Source organism: Glycine max, chromosome 19 (assembly GCF_000004515.6).
Source record: "Glycine max cultivar Williams 82 chromosome 19, Glycine_max_v4.0, whole genome shotgun sequence".
NCBI lineage: Eukaryota > Viridiplantae > Streptophyta > Magnoliopsida > Fabales > Fabaceae > Glycine > Glycine max.
In genome coordinates, this window is record NC_038255.2 from 39,321,880 (window position 1) to 39,341,302 (window position 19,423).

General features: G+C 35.5%; 1 protein-coding gene across 3 annotated transcripts; it reads right to left on the reverse strand.

Moving 5' to 3' along the window:
* Positions 1-1,130: 1,130 nt before the first annotated feature.
* Positions 1,131-19,222, reverse strand: LOC100805217 (rhomboid-like protein 20). Of its 3 annotated transcripts, XM_003554072.5 has the most exons (8): positions 19,061-19,222; positions 18,821-18,921; positions 18,009-18,149; positions 17,597-17,663; positions 5,112-5,263; positions 4,924-5,025; positions 2,059-2,184; positions 1,131-1,624 (listed from the first exon to the last, which is right to left on the reverse strand). In XM_003554072.5, the coding sequence occupies exons 1-8, from the start codon at positions 19,083-19,085 to the stop codon at positions 1,457-1,459; spliced, it is 882 nt and encodes a 293-aa protein (XP_003554120.1). In that variant the 5' UTR covers positions 19,086-19,222; the 3' UTR covers positions 1,131-1,456. The 3 variants fall into 3 exon arrangements, with proteins under 3 accessions (XP_003554120.1, XP_040868452.1, XP_040868453.1); XM_041012518.1 differs by lacking the exons at positions 1,131-1,624; positions 2,059-2,184; positions 4,924-5,025; ... (1 more) ...; positions 18,821-18,921; positions 19,061-19,222 and adding an exon at positions 9,991-12,906 and having other exon boundaries at positions 18,009-18,075; XM_041012519.1 differs by lacking the exons at positions 1,131-1,624; positions 2,059-2,184; positions 4,924-5,025; ... (3 more) ...; positions 18,821-18,921; positions 19,061-19,222 and adding exons at positions 9,991-12,906; positions 13,227-17,587.
* Positions 19,223-19,423: the final 201 nt, after the last annotated feature.

The following is a 19,423-nucleotide window of genomic DNA, read 5'->3' on the forward strand; positions in this document are numbered from 1 at the left end:
GTATCATTTCATTAAAAATATGGGAGTAAATACAAGCAGGAATGAATTAAAAAACTTGAAAAACTAGCAGACAACTTAGATGTCCTAGCAAAACAATTAACAACTTGATTTGCTTCCTTACGAACATAACTTGCTGAAAAGTTATTGATAGAAGTGAAGAATTCTGAGTTTGGTGTTATTCTCCAAAGCGTAATTAATTATTCTGTCATTTGTGATTTATTGAATATATAAGCTTTAAGAGTTACAAGTCTTTTTTAATTTATGACTTGTTTATAAGTTTGAATAAAATATAAGGATTTGATAAACAAGTTTTTCTTATTAACTTAAAGCATTTTTTTTCAAACATTTGAGCTTATAGCTTCTTTTTCTTTAATTTACATTCAATACTTAATAAAAAATTTCATCTACTACTTTTTTGATATATGATTTATTTTAATAAAGTATCTCCTTAAATGTCATCTTATTTATCACAATAATTATATTTATTTTGAACTTTCAATAAAATATTGTTAAACAAAAAAAATGAGTTAAAAAAAGTTTTAAAAAATTATAATTATTTAAAAATATTCCTTTGTTGATCTTAAAAATGCATAACAAATATGTCATACAAATTTGAAAATTGTTTTTATTAAATGTTTTCCATATTTTTTTTAATTTAATAAGCCAGGGAGAATTCAAACAATATATTAGTTGAAAATTGAATTTTCAATTAACTTAAAGTTATTTTCATTAAACCTAGCCTAAATTTTAAAAGATTTTTTTTCTTAAATACTAAGAACCGTCAAATCTTAGAAAATAACAAATGAGTCATTTTATTTTTTTCATTACTGCTGCTTGTTGCTGCTACTATAACTTCGGAACATTCAAAGCCGCACTTGAGAACTAGCATGCAAGCAGGAACCTCTCAAATAAAATTAGGAATTATACTTTACAGCCAAAATTAATTTCACCTTCCCAAAAAATGGGAGGTAAAAAAATTTCCACACATAGGATTATTTTTTTTCACCCAATATGATTTTACATCGACATTTTGTAATATGATTTTTTTTTCAGATTAATTTAGTGTGTGGGTGTGTAGGTGGGGTGGGGCGTTAACAAGAAATTTCAAGACCAGCATGGAGCTGGGCTCATTTTAGAACCTGCAACAACAAATATCTGATTTTCACATTTCATAAAAATGTGCATCATTTCCATATGTTGCAAGTAATTTGTACAGGATCCTAACTCATCTGTCTATCAATGGCAGTACTGGAATGGATATTCTAAAGATTCAAGTTAAGGTGGGAAAAATGATCCTGAGAAAGGAGTAGTCCTTGAGGATGATATCATATACGAATGCCTGAAGTTCAAAAACATCCTCACATCATGATTAGTGAATTTCCAATCCCTCGTGATCAGGATTCCATCTATCAATTCAGAACAATCTGGCTCTCGCTTACGCGCAACATTTATCGAATTAGTGAGACTGTGCCTCCAGTAGGATGTTGGTGGCCACATTGACATCGTTTCTGGCCTGCACCAGGGCTTGTCTGGCAGAATTCCTGTCAAAGCCCATAGAGACTAGAGTAGTGATCGAATCCTCTGTTGGTTCTACAGCAGCTTGCATTGGAGCAGGGTAGTTTCTCTGCAGTCAACAGATTATATTAATTGTCAAAAGTACATAATCCTCTGCATATTGCTTCTAGGAATGTTGACATACTGAATGTAATAAACACTACATTAAATTGCATGACAAACTTTTTAGCTAAATATTTAAAGCCGACTTGCTTTGATTCAATTATATTTCCAAAAACAGTGGCAAATGATTTGACAGAAGCTGCAAGCTAATATGCATATTCTATTTTATTTTATTGCTACGCAAGCTAATATGCATGTGAATATTAATGTTTTTGTTCAAAAGGGAATTCGCTTCTTTTGTGAGATTACTACATACACACCCAGCTTCAAATATCACGGCTGCATAGAAAGCTGATAGGGTCATCAAAATCATAAATGCATAGCTGCCTAAGATATGCAAATCAAACCATAAAAGAAATACAGGCACAAAGTAAAACTTGCCTCCATTTGGCGAGCTGGATAGGAAGGTAAATTCCCGACAACATTCCTTGCTGATGATGGTGCACGTGGACTCCCCATAGATGGCAACAAAATTCGTGAAAAGAATGATGAGATCATCTCTGGGAACTGCAGTGTAGGATCACATGACCAAAACAAATAACTTCCCAGTAATCACTTAATGTATAACAATATATACTGCATAGTGTTTGAAATTAATACATTCAAATTATGGGGGAAATGAGAATTTGTGCCAAAAATGGAAAAACTAGATAGTCTAAACATTAAAAATAGATGAATGAAAGCAATATAATGGACTGTAACAAGATAAATATGAGAGTAGAGACTAGATAGATATCTAAATGCACTAAATACAGGAAGCACATTGCGGAGTCATATTGATAGTTAGATAAAATCTTAAATTTTTATCACCATCAACCTCAAACAAGAACAAGATCACCAGCTAGCATTTGGTTTCCAGATAAAAGGGCAGGCAGCATCTAATCTGTAAGTCCTATACAATGCCCAGCCCATGTAATGCATTGCAAAAATGAAAAGTTCCGCTGTTCTATCCTTAAAACTGTGCATGTTTCTTAATAAAGACAGTAAACTAATGCCATTTATAAGGAAGGAACTTAATCTCTGTTTGATTTACTTGGTGAATGAACTTCGCACTTCTCAAAGCAAAAATGCACATTCCAAGATAAACAGATTCCCTTATTAAAATCATAGTTATCAATCCTGGATAGTGGTGCAGCCATCCCTAAAAATGTAATGGTTGGATAGTGGGTTGTAGAATGACTGCTATTCTAAAATTGAGATGCAAATTAAATCATTTAGACCACCTACATAAATGCTAAAAAAACAAAATTAAAGATGTTCATAATTAATAATCAAAACGAGAACAGAGAACAAAGCACTGCCATGGGGACAGAACCGAGCACTGTCATGGGGTTGGCCAGAAACCCCATATCAACAGAAGAAATGTAACCGGAAGACAGAACAAAAGTGACAAGTAGAGAGAACAAAACAGAAAGCTGTCACAGGGAGAGAAAACAAAACAAAGCAAGGCCACAGAATGAAGGTTGGGACTTGGTTGTCACCAGAAAACCACTGGAGATGGGTGGCTTTCACTATAGCACTGCGAAATGACACATTTTGGGTAGTGAAAGTGGCCACAACCCTACAAATGAAAAACACATCACCATTGAAATTCTGTGGCAGCCGATGGCCACTCTGCCATGTGCTGCTCCAAAAGCACACTATTGATAACTGTGAATAAAACACACTTTGAAAATATTGCTATCACAAACTCTGTTTAGATAGCAATACAAACAGGCACTAAGTGTCTACACTAATAGTATAATACCAGAAATATTTTAAATTTGGTTTTACCTCTAAGAAACAAAGTTCAAACTTCAAAGCATGCATAACAGGAAAGTGATTTAAATCAATCTAACTATTAAATCATGAGTAATTAATATGTTGACCTTTTTGCACCAAATTTTGAAATTTTTAAACAACTACAACAATGGGATTGTATGTATGAACATACGCGCGCGTGTGTGTAACCCAATATACAAAGTGCTTAATTTAAGCACAAATTGTATTTATAATATCAATATTGTATGCCAAATTTTATAAACATAAAAAGCCACTAGTATGTTGTGTATGAATCAAGGTAATTGAATCAGGATAAAAATCAATAATATATATACATATACACACACACACACACATAAATGCTGAATTGAATCACGTATTGTGAATCATAAGATTCATGATCAATAATATATATATAACACTCTACCTGTTGGGCTTTTTTAGTTTATAATTGCCAGCCCAATTAACTATTCAGACTAAACAAAATAAAAATAAATAAACAGAGAAGGACTGCAATAGGAGTTTTAACAACTCATGTGACCACAACTTAACTATCTAGGCATCTACAGAAGAGTTTTAAAAACAAGCCATGTAAATTTTTGAAGGCAACCAGCAAGGCCCATATCCAATGCCCACACCTGACCTGGTTTTCTTTCCTTACCTTTCCTTTCTTCCTGAATGCTAAACCCTAAATGCCATCTTCTTCTGCAACACATCAGAAATTTTTGTAGTTGTGCTGTGCCTGACCAACAACGCAACACTCGTGATGCGACACAAATCTATGGCATATAAGGCAGCTGCGATTGCCTTCATAGAGGACTCCGCAACCCAACTTGTTCCAGAATCATGCAATTCAAACAAATAGCAATTCTCATGTGATTTGCACAATTCAGGCAACGGTTCAGCTACAAGGATACGCAGTCCGATTTGCATTGCTGGTCCTCCGAATCGCATGTAACATATCGCAACTCGAGCAATACTTACTACCATGGTATGAACATATAGATATAACTCCATATAGAAGGCCACTTAAATCAATCTAATTAATTATAAGAAATTGATATGTTGGTCAGGGCGTCAGGCTCACCACATTTTTTAAATTTAAATTTGTAGGGATCAAAAAGTTGGTACAGACTTTTTCTTGAAAACTATGACGTTTGTTAATCTTAAGACACATCAAATATCAATGGATGAACGGAATACAAAGCAATCTTCAATTAATATGAAAATTTTCAAAACACGATGTGAAAGACAGAACTTTCCAATCCAACAGTATAACTAATGAAATACTCATCCTATAAAATGTTATTATAAGATTGATTTTGATTAACGATATCAATTAAACCTGACACAATATATTTATATACACATATTAAAAAGCTTGCATCCATGATAAAAAGGTAAACATTATTGGCCATCTGAATGCACTGATACATAATTGCTAAAATCTAAAATAAAAAACTCGAATTTCAGACTTAAATTTACCTTTGCTTTGCGGATGTAAAAGACATTCAAACGGTACAAGGAACCAGCAAGGATGCCACACATTCCTGGTAAGATAGACCTTTTCCATGACGACAAAAGAAGCTACAATAATTTAAATTAGTTTTCAGACACCAAATGATTCTAGAAATGCATGTGATATAAGCACCCATAATTCAGTTCAACAATACCTGAAGACCAGCTAGATATATGAATGACTTGTCTGAGAAGAGGAAGCTAAACACACGAAACCGTGTTGAAACCGGAATGTCAAAGAAAAAGGGTAGAAATGAAGCAAATATAAGGCCATATGGTCCAGGAGTGACAAGGTTTGCTGTAGGATCTGCAAATAGTGGACATAAATCTATCAAATTCTTAATTAATATGTATGTTTCTTTTGCCACTAAAAAAAGAAGGCAGGACATTCAATATCATTCAACATTCCTACAAATAGGAGTACAAAATGTGAAAAACTATTCGTGAACTATTCGAGCTCAACTTGTTGAATACTTAATCAAACTTGTTTATTTTACAAAACTTGTTCAAGCTTGACTATAGACTAAATTATATAAATGAGTCAAGCTCAAACTTTATAAGTTTGCCACTAAAAGCCCATGAATAGCTTGTGTGAGTGTATGTGTTTGTATAATGATCCCGGTCTTTTATATAAGAAACGAGTACTTAATACATCAAAGATCAATAAAAGTAGTTAAATTAATAAATTTAATTAATAATGTCATAAATTTAATTTTTATTTCAGAAAACCCATACAATTAAATGGTTTAAATTGTGGTTATATTTAATGACACTACTCGTAATTCAAAGGATAATTTCTTCAATCAATGAGTACATCCACTTTTATGGAAAATGAGCAGATGTCTCATTAATAGACCTCACAATAAATTAATGGTATAAAAGAATATTAGCAATTACATACGAAAGCGGCTTAGGTTTCTGTTGAAAATCAGGAAATATATCTCATTCTTATAAATTGACATGTTAGGATTTCATTTAGGAGAAACATATCCCATTTATGTGAAACTACATCTCCTGTGATTATATGTAATTAATATCTCCCTTGTATATAAACCATCTTCGTAGGGTCTCTTGGACAAACGGTTTTCACTCATTATCCCTCTATATTTTCTCTCATTTTACATGGTATCAAAGCTAGGTTAAGGGAATAACAAAAGTCGTCCCCCACCACTTATCAGACCTTTATACTCGCTGTACCTTTTTCTGGCAAATTTCTTTCACTTTTTTTGCCTGATGCCCCTCTTTCCAGCAATTTCCCCCTTTTCCGACTTCTTTTCTAGTCACCGGCGCAACTCTGGGGAATTCTCCAGCAACCTTTCCGGCCGGTGACTCCACAAGCAGCATTGCCGTCCATCGATCTACATGCTGCTCTCATGCACCCTTCGTTTGCATGCCAAACACCATTTGAGCATCCCACTGTTCCGACGCTTGACGGCACGTCCGCTCACATTTCTGGCCTTCATTTCTGGTAATAGGCTCCCTACACTGCGCACAAAGCCCAGTCAGTTCCGGGCCATTCTGGGACTGTTTCGTTTGTCGGATATTATTTTCAGTACTTTATTGGTTCCATTTTGTGGTACTGTTTGCCCTCTTTATCTCTTGAGAATGGCTCCCACATGCTATTGCTTTTTGTTTGCCGCTCATCTTGCAGCGAATTTCGGTGGCCTATCCTATTTTCGTCTCTTCAGCGTGTTTTCTGGCTGCCGCTTTCAGTTTGCCACTCATTTTACAGCGAAGAACTTTCTGGTCACCTATTTTGTTGCTGTCCGTTTCCAACATGTTTCTCGGTGACTTCTGCTGTGCTTCACTGCTTGTGCGTTTCTGCAACGATTTCCTCTCCTTTAAGTTTAAATAATTTCAGGCATCCTCTAATGTTGGTTTGAAGCTTCCAAATCATGGTTTTAAGAAAGTTGGATCTTGCATAGAATTTTCTTAGGCTGATGGATATTCTACCTCTCTCTTTCTAGTGATATTCCCCAACTTCACCAAGATCTCTGAGTTGTCTTCAAAATATTGTTTGAAGCTTCCAAATGTTGGTTTTAAGAAAGTCGGAACTTGCTTTGGCTGATGGACATTCCAGTTCTCTCTTTCTAGCAATATTCCCTGACTTCACCAACATCCTTGAGTTGTCATTCAAACTGTTGTCCTTTTTAGTGGAGCTCAATTTTTTTTTATCTTTTTTGTTGGGAATAAATTTTCTTGTAATAAGCTGAAAGCTTAGTAAGCTTCAACTTGACGGGGAGTGTTGAAAATCAGGAAATATATCTCATTATTATAAATTGATGTTAGGATTTCATTTAGGAGAAACATATCCCATTTACGGGGAACTACATCTCCTGTAATTATATGTAATTAATACCTCCAATCTATATAAACCATCTCCCCAGGGTCACTTGGAGAAACAGTTTTCACTCATTATCCCTCTATATTTTCTCTCATTTTATAGTTTCTTATAGTTAGGACCAAAAAATGCTCTCATTTGTTTCTTATTTAAAGGACTATAGGTAGGATTAATTTTAGATAAGAAAAACAGGTGTGTACTTAGTAAATTGTAATTTTATCTAAAACAATATCATTTCCTAACTTCCATGTTTAAAGATTCTTTAACTCTTTATTTAAATTTTTATTTCATATTCTAGCATGAAAATGTTTATTAAATACTACATTAATAAACTTAAACAATACTTCAAGATTTCATAAGGGAAAAAAATAATTACATTATAAATGAGTTAAATAAGTCGGGCTCAAGCTTCACATTATTAACACCTGAGTTTCAAATTTGACTCCTTTAAATAAAAAAGTCAATCTTAAGCCAAATTTGGGCAAGCCAAGTTTGGGCTTTAAGTGCTCAGCTTGGCTTGACTCATTTACACCGCTACTTAAAAGTATGCTATTGCCAAAAAGCAAATCATCTACAATAAACAAGTAATACGCTTTCCTAGTTTTCAAATTTCTTGACGGAAGATATCATAATCAGGGGTTGTGTGTTGATTTCAATACAAAACCAACCAGTTCACAGTATGAAGACTGAAAGTAGAGTCTGAGGAGTCAAGATTTTATGCTTGGACGGCTGAGGTATCCCTATAGAAGAAAACTTGCAGGCCTTCCAAAGGATGACTTTTCTCAAATAAAGATGATTTGGCATTTACAAGATTGTCAATTGTCATGATACTTCTGATATTAGAGCCAGCCAGTTCCTATGATAAATAACAATGTGGTTAGGTTAGGAACATGCCTTAGAATTGTTTCATTTCTGAAACACCCCATCATGTGAACGTCCTTTGGGCTTGAAGAGTGAATAAAGCATCAACTCACTGCATAATGAGCTGGGAATCAATTCCAAAAGAATTGAAGCAGGAAAAAAAATTCAGACTGTTGATCAAACAGGCTGCTTTCCCATGTCAAGGATCTGTTAGATTATCTAGAAAATACATTGTGACATCAATATTGTATCCTAAAATATTTTAGTGTACTTAAATTTTTAGATGAATTTGGCTCCTCTAAAGTAGATGTGAAAGGTGAGAAAGTGAGGGCTTGTCTATCGTTGATTTAAAATGGATTATGTTTATAAAATGCTTTATTTTCAAGTTAACAGTGGATAGTTTCTCACTATCTAACCTTACACACCTCATCATTTAGAGGAGCTAAATCCATTTTAGGTGATCTCTTGGGAGTTGTTTCCATATTTCATTATAGTGCATGATTTGTTTCTTATTTAATTAGGACTAGGAACTTAATATTTAATAGTATACATATGGGTTAATGCATTGTATTTTGTCATACATCCTTCACACCAAATATCAATATAATTTTATTATTCTGGGCATTTCTATCCTCTCTTATTCCTTCCATACTTAAAAGTTACAATGATCAGTAGGAACAACTATCTCAAAACTTTGAGTGGTTACATGTAAGGCCAAGAGTGCTCTTGAACCAGTAACTATTGGGTCTTGTTAACCCTAAGGGAACTAATTAAGGAATTAAAAGGGGAAAGGTTTTATTGGAAATCATATAGGAATGCATTTTGAAATCATAGGGGAACGTATTTTTACACATCCCAATACAAAACTTTCTCCTTTTACTTCCTTAACTAGTGCTCTAAGGGGCACTAGTTAGCATTTGCCATACTATTTTAGTAAAAATTAGAGGACATCTGTTGGATGGCTAGCAAACAATTATTGCAGCAGCTCAATAAATCAATCATGACGACAATTAATACAACAGTCAGTGGGGATTTGTGCTAGAACCACATTAATGCCCGACGCATTCCTCATTTCAAATGTTTAATTGATTTGGGACTTCAACTCTTTGTGGAAGAAAATGTTTAAATGATTGGTGCTGTGTCGCATGTTTCTCACTCTTAGTTTTTTAGTCTTTTTTCCTTCTATTCTTGGTTTAGTTCTCAAGGATTTTTACCCTCTTGCTTTTCTGCCTCTCTTTTCTATCTTAGGAAAATTCTCTTTTTATTAAAAAAAAAGTTTGAAAATGCCTTCTAACATCCTTTACCCCACAGAATTTAACAGGCTTAAAGACTTAGTGAAAATTACACATGAATTATACTTATTCTTTAATTTGACATTGACGATGAAATGGTATTGATTACAGGAAATTAGGAATCAAATTACATACTCTTTTTGGAAAGCTCCCAACACATCTTTAGGAAGAGTATGGATGAGCCAGTTTGCCTCATTTAGCAAATGAGAAGGTGATAAAAAATTCAAAGAGTATCTACTAGGATGCTATAGTGAAAGCTCTTGTGTAATTAGAGAAATAAAATAATTCAATTCACTACTATGCTTCGAGAGAATGCCAAAGAGTATCTACTCAGACACTGCAGTGGAAGTAGTAGACAACAAAAGTTCCTTTATTATGGATGCTTTATTCTGTCTCCACTTATGATAGGCAAAGCCAACTTGTTGAGTTCTTGCAATTGTTTGGCTCATTGAAACCCCTAGTCACTAGCGCTTACCTTTTTCTTCCCAATAGAAGCATACACTTAAAAGATAATAATTTGAATATTATTGTAACTCTCTATTTACAAAGAGTGAACACAAGACTTATTTATAAGCTTCCAACGACCAAATTATGGAAAGAAATACAATGGAACAAAATTTGTACAAATCAAATCTGCACTAATTACAGAAAAAAATCTGTGCTAATTACGTAATATATCACAACACTCCCCCTCAAGCTGGTGAATATATATCTATCATTCCCAGCTTGTAAGTAAGGTCTTGAAGCTGCTCCGTGGGAAGTCCCTTGGTGAACATATTTGCCAACTAAAGCTTTGAAGGGATGTATTCGGTGGCTATAAGACCACTGTCCAATTTCTCCTTAATGAAATGTCGATCTATCTCTATGTGCTTTGTTGGATCATGTTGAATTGGATTGTGTGCAATGCTGATGGCGGACTTATTAACACAAACCAGTCCAATAGGAGCTTCATATTTTATTTTGAGGTCATCAAGTATGATCTTCATCCATAACAACTCACAAACTCCTTGAGCCATAGCTCTAAATTCTGCTTCTGCACTTGATCTTGCAACCGCATTTTGCTTCTTACTCCTCCATGTTACAAAACTTCCACCCAAGAACATGTAGTATCCTGTGGTGGATCTCCTATCAACAATTTGATCCTGCATAGTCAGCATCAGTATATACTTTCATGGATAAATTTTTCTCTTTTTTAAACAACAATCTCATTCCTAGAGAAGACTTCAAGTACTGAATGATCCTATTTACTGCCTGCAAATGTCTCTCTCTTGGGTCATGCATGAACTGACTAACCATAGTAACTGCATAGGCTATATCAGGCCTAGTGTGGGATAAGTAGATAAGTTTTCCCACAAATCTCTAGTACTGTGTCTTCTCTATCTTTGAATTTTCTTCATCATTTTCAATCCAGTGATTTTGTTCTATGGGTGCTCCAGTGGTTTTACAACCCAACTCGCCAACTTCTTTGAGGAGATAAAGTATATATTTTCTCTGAGAAATGAAGATACCTTGCCTAGAGTATGCAACCTCTATCTCGAGGAAGTACTTTAGCTTCCTGAGATCCTTCATCTCAAATTGGGCAACCAACCTCTCCCTCAAGGTCTGTTTTTCAAGCTCATCATCGCCTGCAATAATTATATCATCGACATAGACCAAGAGCAAAGTAAGTTTATCATCTTGGGAGTGTTTTATAAAGAGAGTATGGTCACCTTGGCTTAGCTTGTACCCCAAAGATACCATAGCTTGAGTGAACCTATCAAACCATGCCCGAGGAGACAGAGCGAATGCCTCCTCATAATTGATCCCATAGGTTTGGGTGTATCCCTTTGCAACCAACCTCACCTTATACCGGTCCAATGTGCCATCAACCTGATATTTAACTGTATATATCCACCTACAACCCGTTGTCTTTTGGTCTTTCGGTCTCTCTACAATCTCCCAAATCTCATTCCTTTCCAATGCACCCATTTCTTCATTCACCGCTCGAACCCAGTTCTCATCCTTTAAGGCTTCTTGTACTGATGTAGGGATTCTAATAGAATCAATAGCTGAAATAAAACTCTGGTGCTGTAGAGAAAGATTTTTAGTAGACACAAATTGGGATATAGGATATTTGGCACAAGATCTTTTTCCTTTTCTTAAGGCAATGAGCAAATCATCTAGGTTAGATTCACAAGAGGCATCTAAGGTGTCCTCAAGAGTATGAGTTCTTAACTCCGGTTCTGATGATTGAAGTTGTTGTTGGACCAGGTCGGATTTTTTCCTTCGCTGGTACTGGTTTCCAAAGCGTTTGTCCTCCTTATGTTGAACTGGTGATGATGCTGGTTTAGGGTCTTTGTCATCCTCCATAGGAGTGGAATCCTGTAACAAGAGAAAACATGACAACTCAGGGATCTCAGCTTCTAGACTACTCTCCCCCTGAAGCGAAGGACTAGTGAAGAAAGACTCTGTTTCATGAAAAGTGACATCCTTGGAAACAAACATGACAACTTTGAGGGTGATAGCATTTGTACACCTTTTTGTTTGAGGCATAACCTATGAAGACATATTTGCTAGCTCGAGGATCTAACTTTCCCCGATGAGGACCATGAACATGAACAAAGACAGGACATCCAAAGACACGACTCTGAAGACTGGTCATAAGGGGAACAGAAGGATAGTATGTGATCATGAGTCGAATAGGACTAACACCATTTAAAACACGAGAGGGTAATCTATTTATCAAGTAGCGGTTAGAACAACTTCCCCCCAGTAAGACTTAGGAATAGACATTTGGAAGAGTAAAGCTCTGCCAACCTCAAGGAGATGTCGATTTTTCCTTTCTGCAACCCCATTTTGTTGAGGGAGATCCACACAAGTTAACTCATGAACAACATCATTATCTTTGAGGAAATTGGAAAGGTTTTGATTCACATACTCTCTCCTATTATCATAACGTAATCTTTTAATCGGGCTCCCAAATTGTGTTTAAATTATACAGTAAAAGTTTACAAACAATTGGAAAACTTTAGAGTTGTCTTTCATGAGAAATATCCAAGTAACCCAAGTGCAGTTATCAATAAAAGAAACAAACCACATTGCAACAGAAATATTACTGATAGGTGCAGGTCCCCACACATCCGAATGAACAAGATTAGAAGGTTTAGAACTTTTATTAGTACTGGGAAGAAAAGTTGTTCAATGGTGTTTAACAAACTCACAAACATCACAATGAAAAGACTCGACTGACATTTTTGTAAACAAAAAAGGAAATAAAGACTTAAGGACACTGAACAAAGGATGACCCAGATGCCTGTGCTGAAGCCATATTTGGGAGGATGACCAAGGTTCTGAACTTGTTCGATGAGTGGAAGTGAGAACCTTCTGTCTGGTACACTCTTTATTGTCCTCATGCTGCAAGTAGTATAACTCGCCTTGCTCTTTAGCAATTCCAATCGTCCTCCCTGTGACAAGATCCTGAAAAACACAATGGGAGTGGAAAAATGTCACAACACAGTTTAAGTCCTAAGTGATTTTATGAATAGACAAGAGGTTATTAGATAGTTTGGGAACATGGAGCACATTGTTCAAATGAAGGGAAGATTGAAGTTGAATGTTACCGCAACCAGTAACGGGGGTATGAGAACCATTAGCGACGGTGATGTGTTGGTTATCAATTAAAATGGTGTAGGATGAAAAATAAGAGTGAGGTGTCATATGATCAATAGCACCAGAGTCTATATTCCAGATATTTGCAGTACCAGAAACATTAAAGGATAGGGAGCTAGAATTCTTACCTATCATGGTTAGGGAACAAGAGCTAGATGTCTAACTAAGAGAGTCCATAAGGGCCCGTAGACGTTCCAATTCTGTTTTGCTAAGAGTTGGGATCTCCTTTTCAGCCTATGGGATAGGTGTGTCTTCTACACCTTTGGAAGCAGACGTTGTTTATTAGCACACCTTTGTGTGGCACCTTTAAATCCTCCGACGCGCTCAAGTACCTTCTCCTTTCCATGAAGTCTAAAACATGTCTCCTTAGTATGACCTGGCTTCCTACAATAGCTGCACCAGCAATCATCACGGTTAGCCTTTGTGAGAGCTTTCCCAAATGAAGAGGATGAGCCTTTTGTGGAACCCTTGCCAGTAGCTAAGGTTGAACCATCAATAGAACTGCCCCCTTCCAACATTACTAACCTCTGAGTTCTTCTCCTCGTACAATGTAGAACACCTCTGAGAGAGAAGGAAGATTTTCTTTGCCCAAAATCTGAATCCTAATCGGATCAAACTCAAAGTTCAGTCCAAAAAGAAATTTAAAGATTCTCATCCTTTCAATGCACTGTCAATGTGGCAGAATCAGCTGTGGACGTCATTTTCAAATCCTGATATTGATCCAACTCGATCCATAAACCATTCAACGTCCCATAGTAATCTGTTACTGAAAGACTCCCCTGTTTGGTATACAAAACCTTATTCTCTATTCCATAACATGCTGTAGTATCCTTCTTCATAGAATACGTTTGACTAAGATTCTCCCAAATCTCCTTAGTAGTGGAGAAGAACATACAGTTCCGACTAATTTCTTGGGTCATAGAATGCCATAACCAGGTCATGATAAGAGAGTCTGCATCATCCCAAGCTTCATAGTTAGGATCTATTTGGGCTGGAGGTTCTCCTTCTATGTGGTTCAACTTCTTTCGTCCCTTGAGAGTAGTGCGAACCAACTGGGCCCACGGGAGGTAGTTGTGCCCATCAAGTCGATACGAGCCTTGCAATGCCTGAAGGTCATTGGGATTGAGAAGAGGGATTGTCTTGTTTGTAGACATAATGGGAAGAGGAAAATCGCAGAAACAAGACAGAAAAAACGCAAAACGGTAACTGTAACCTTCTCGAGCCAGGGTTTCTTAACAGCCGCAAAAGGAGGCTGTTTTAGGGAAAAATAACCCCTGGAACAGAACCAGGGTGGGCCGGCAACCTATTATGTGGCGGCGCTGTCGAAAAAGATGGCCTGTACGGTGGCACGTGGCTTACACGTGTCGGAGACAAAAACGGCGAGTGGTGGCGCATCCGGCGGCGGTTGGCGGTGAAACTTCAGGGATGGGCTGATCTGGAGAAGGCACTTATCCTGGTGAGTTCTCTGGTCAGTTTCGCAGCGGCGGACAACGGCGAACGGTGGCTGATGACGGCGGAAGGTGGCTGACGGCAACGGATGACGACCAATGGTATATGCAGTGACTGGGCACTAAAACAGTATCAACTACAGCAATGAAGGCTGCCTGGAAAAATGCAGAAGCAGAGCCCCCTAGATCGGGAGCTCTGATACCAACTTGAAAGATAATAATTTGAATATTATTGTAATTCTCTATTTACAAAGAGTGAATACAAGACTTATTTATAAGCTGTCAGCAACCTAATTAAGGAAATAAATACAATGGAACAAAATCTTTACAAATCAAATTTGTACTAATTACAGAATAAAAATTGTGCTAATTATGGAATGTATCACAACACATTCAATTCATTAAGGAAGAGCCTTAATCACTAGCTACACAAATGCACTTTAGATTCTTTCAATTGCCACTCAAAGTAGTATACACAAATGTGATGTTGTTAAAATCAAATGCTAAAAAACTGATCAGCCTTGTGTGTTAGAACAAAGCTTGAAGAGCTTGAAGCCCCTAGTTTAGTTTTGGTTTGATAATTTTGCAATACCTAACATGTTTTGATAGATGAGACATTTGTATTGAATGTTTTAGACTAGGCATGTGTGTGATATAGTTTTTAATCTTTTTCATGCTTAGTGTTTGATCAGTTAAGAAGTAGATGAAGATTTCTTTGTCTTTAAGTTTTTTAAGAACTCAATTCTACTTGAAATTTGGCTAGCAACATCGAATTAATCGATGGTCTTCATTTGGTAATCAACTGCCCAAGCCAGTTTCAGAAGAAGGAAGGTTCTACAGCTTAGGATAATCAATTACCCCATATGATAATCGATTACCCAGCTCTTGGAAACAAAGAGAAACTCTCTGTGTGAATCGATAATCGATTATCCAGTCAACACAAAAAAAAACTGAAATTCTCAGATTGAAACAAATTAATCAATTACCCTTTCTGATAATCGATTAACCTGTTTCTGGAATTGTAGAACAAAAGGGATTTTGACGAATTAATCGAGTACCTGTTTTTATAATCGATTAGATTTGTTTTAACAGACAAAATTTATAAATACTCCAACAGTTTTCTTTTTACGAGACTCTTGATTTGTTCAGTTTAAGAGAAAAACATTTTCAAGAGAGTTCTAAAAAGGAATAGCACTGCAATAAGTCTGAAGATTGACATTGATAAAAAAATCACTCATTTTACAATCATGAATTGATCAACTTGTGAAGACATATTGAAGATCAAAGATTTACACATTTCAGGTGTATTCAATCCTTATCTTTTAGTCTTTTAAGAGTGTTGTTCTTGGTTAGAGTTACTAGGGGTGTTGGAGAATTGGTAGGGTTTCAATTTTGGATCTTTTCTTGTAGGGTTCAAGAGAAAGATTTGTTTTCTATTAGAGAATTGTGTGTGCATAGTGTTTGTATTAGTGTTCTCTATATAGTGGATGTTCTAAGAGGACTTAGAACAAACTAGATGTAGGTTCGGATTGGACTGAACTAGTATAAACTCTTATGTGATTCTCTTATTCTCTATAACTCTTAGTTTTGTAATCATATTGGGAGTGAAATAGATTTCAAAGGGTCATCATAAAAGTTTCTATTTTCTAAAGATCTTTTGAAGAAACTTTGATTGATTTAAAGAATTGTTTTTAATCGATATTAAGAACGATTTGGTAAAGATTTTGAAAGAGTCTACTTAACCCCTCTTTTAAATTCTCAGCCTGATCCAACATTGTGTTCCAGGAATTAGCAGCCATACGCTCAAAGCTCATATAACTACCCTTTTTCAGTAACATGCTACTTACGTTATTTTTCCTGGTGAGAAGTTAAAGGAAAACAAAATAATAACTTCATGAACATAAACACAAGTACCCCATTATAAAAGCACCAATTGACACTCAAAATTTGGCAATAAAAACCAAACCTTAGCTTTTATAGAGTTTTGACATTCTGTCATAACTTCTCGTCATCTGAACTGGCATAAATTCATAAGCCATCTTTTTGGCCAGAATTGGATTTAATGGAATGACTAGAGAAACTACCCTCCTAATGTAACTCATTCTTGTATTGATGTAAATGAATTCATGACATTGGACTAGTTAAGATATAGGACCATTCACAAACAATAAAAAAAAGATGAACTTACAGAACTGAAGCATAGAGAACACATTTAAGATATTGTTTACAGAAAGAAAAACAGTGTCTACATTAAGCTGCAAACCTATTAACTCATTAGGACGGAAAATGTTAACAAGTTGATGGTAGGCATTTGGAAATAAAATAATCACATGATTAAGGCACAGTTTTGGTAGTAAAATAATTTACCGAAATAAATTCATCTATTAGTACTAGATTCAAGAAAATAACTAATCGAACACATTGATAGCATAATGCCAAATGTCCTGAAATTCATTCACCTAATGATACAAGCTATTGACACAAACAACAATCCTTGATCCTTTAAATCAATAGAAATTAAATTGTTTTGAATATTATAATAATAACTTCAAGAATTAAATTTTTAAATAAAACTTCAAATGCAAAACTCTAACTTCTTTATGGTCAAACTCAAACAGAAATCACTTTATGTACTCCAAAATGTGCACTGTCAAGCTGTTTTCTTGGCCTTGCCTAAATAGCACTGAGACATTTTGTTATTTGTACAGAGAAAGGAAGGCACCAAAGAGGTTCAAATTAAGAAATTAAGAAGTTATATTGGCATTAGCATATCATATGAAGGGAACCCCTCATAAACAATGAACCATATATCCTGCTATATGTGTTCCTCACTAAATCGGTATTAGAAAAAAAGGTCACCAAATGCTATAAAAAGGGTCAAAAGATGAGACAAAAAACAGTCAAGAAGGAAAATTCAGCACATGAACAGGCATGACATCCACAACCAAAAAATTAAGCAAAATGTATTGCAAGAAAAATAATATATGGAGATTAATCAAAGTTAATAGAGTAAAAGAAAGTCATGTGAAGACCAATATTGAGAACAATACCTTTTAAAAGTGCTACAGCAAGGACCTCAAGCAGTAGTGAAGTTAATATGGAGAACACAATAAAGACCTGCATAAAGGGCAACCACAAATATTTGAAACCACATACAAGGTACAGAAAAACATCTCTCCCCATCTACTGTGTGCATATGCATTCGTAAGGTTGTTGTGCAGTGGCGAACCAATGATGGACGTAGATATGGTATTTTAAAAATGAACATAATAGCACTGACAATGCAACAAGGCACATGTTGATGATGGATAGGCGGCTATTTTGAACAGGGGGAAATGTTGCAAATCAATCTAACTAATCATATGCCTTATTTTTTAAATAGCCAGAACTTGGTTTCAAAAATATATCTAGAGAGGGCACATAAACTCCTGAATACAAACTTACAAAATACAAATTACTTACTGAGTATTTATTGGAACCTATCTGTCTCTCAAAGACCCTGAAGTAATATAGAAGATACAATCCAAACATCAACTCTGGTGTTGACGAGAAGGAAAATATGGAAATGATCAACTTCCAAAGGCGAAGCTTTCCAAAAATATCCTGCCAAAAAGAGAAAAGAATGGGTTAGACTACATAGCTAATGGAGATATCAGGTTGGTTTGGCAGTAAAGAGAGAAGGGACGGAGGGATAGGCCATGGATTCGAATCCTCCCGCTAACAAAAACTAACAAATTAACAACTAACATTTGCGGATTAAGAAAAAAAGACTACATAGCTAATGCACAATAAGTTCACATCTGCGCAATAAATAACACAGTTCCAGTGTTTCTAGTGTTTAAATATTCCAGAAGGGCAAATAATGAATAAGTAATATTTATTCTCCCACCAGATTTGTTCATTAATGGCATTATCCCTAACTACAATTGCAAGAGAAATAACGAAATGAATCTGCAGCTCAATTTTAAATCAATGTAGGTTTTACCACATGGATCAATCCTATAAAGCCTTATCATACCAAATTGACATATCATGCCAGGCAATTTTAAATAAATCCAAATCATTACCTAAAAAAAGGGATTCAAACTAATTAAGGATCAAAATCAAAATCTCAAAAACAAATGACAATTCACTCCTTAAGTCCTAAACACACATGAATATCACACACAAAACCCAGTTCAACGTTCTTAAAACAACACATTGTGCCTGATCACCAATTATTACATAAAATAAAAAGGAACGGAAAATTAAAAAGAAAAGACAAAAAGGGGTACCTGATACGACAACCCCAGAGTGCTGAAACGGCCTTGGATCCCAAAGAAGATTGTGAAAAGCGCCGAAGTGATGATGAAAGCCCTTGTGACGGGAGCATTTGCTGCGAACACATAACAAAGCATTTGAACATCATAAAAACGAATCAAAAGGGGAAAAACTTTGACACAAAAGAGACAAAGGGGGTGTGAAAAATGAACACCCCAGATGATTATTTGGCTCGGGAAAGAGAATTGACGCACTGAAACCAGATGGGCCTCCGTTCATCTTCGCAGTGAAGCAGAAAGCAACGAACTCTTCTTCAGAGTTTTTCTGGGTTTTCTTTTTTTCGTGGCCTTCTCTTCGCTGTTAGGATTGCTTCTTGTTTGAGTTTTTCCACGGTTTGGTATATATTGAATCAAATTATTTTAATCATTTAATTAAATTTTAATAAGTAATGGAAAAGAAAATAAAAGTGAATGACTCCTTTGGAATCTTCTGTTCCGTCTAACTGCCTCTTTGGTCGGAGTTAGGCCACTTATGTAATTTTCATTCATTTATTTTTTTTAAATAAAATAAGTAATTTTAGTGTACTTATTTTATAATAATTAAGACATTTTTTTTTA

Bases quoted from the DNA above. Each gene is read 5' to 3' on its own strand.
- LOC100805217 (XM_041012518.1), bottom strand. From the start codon at position 11,982: ATGCCTCAAACAAAAAGGTGTACAAATGCTATCACCCTCAAAGTTGTC.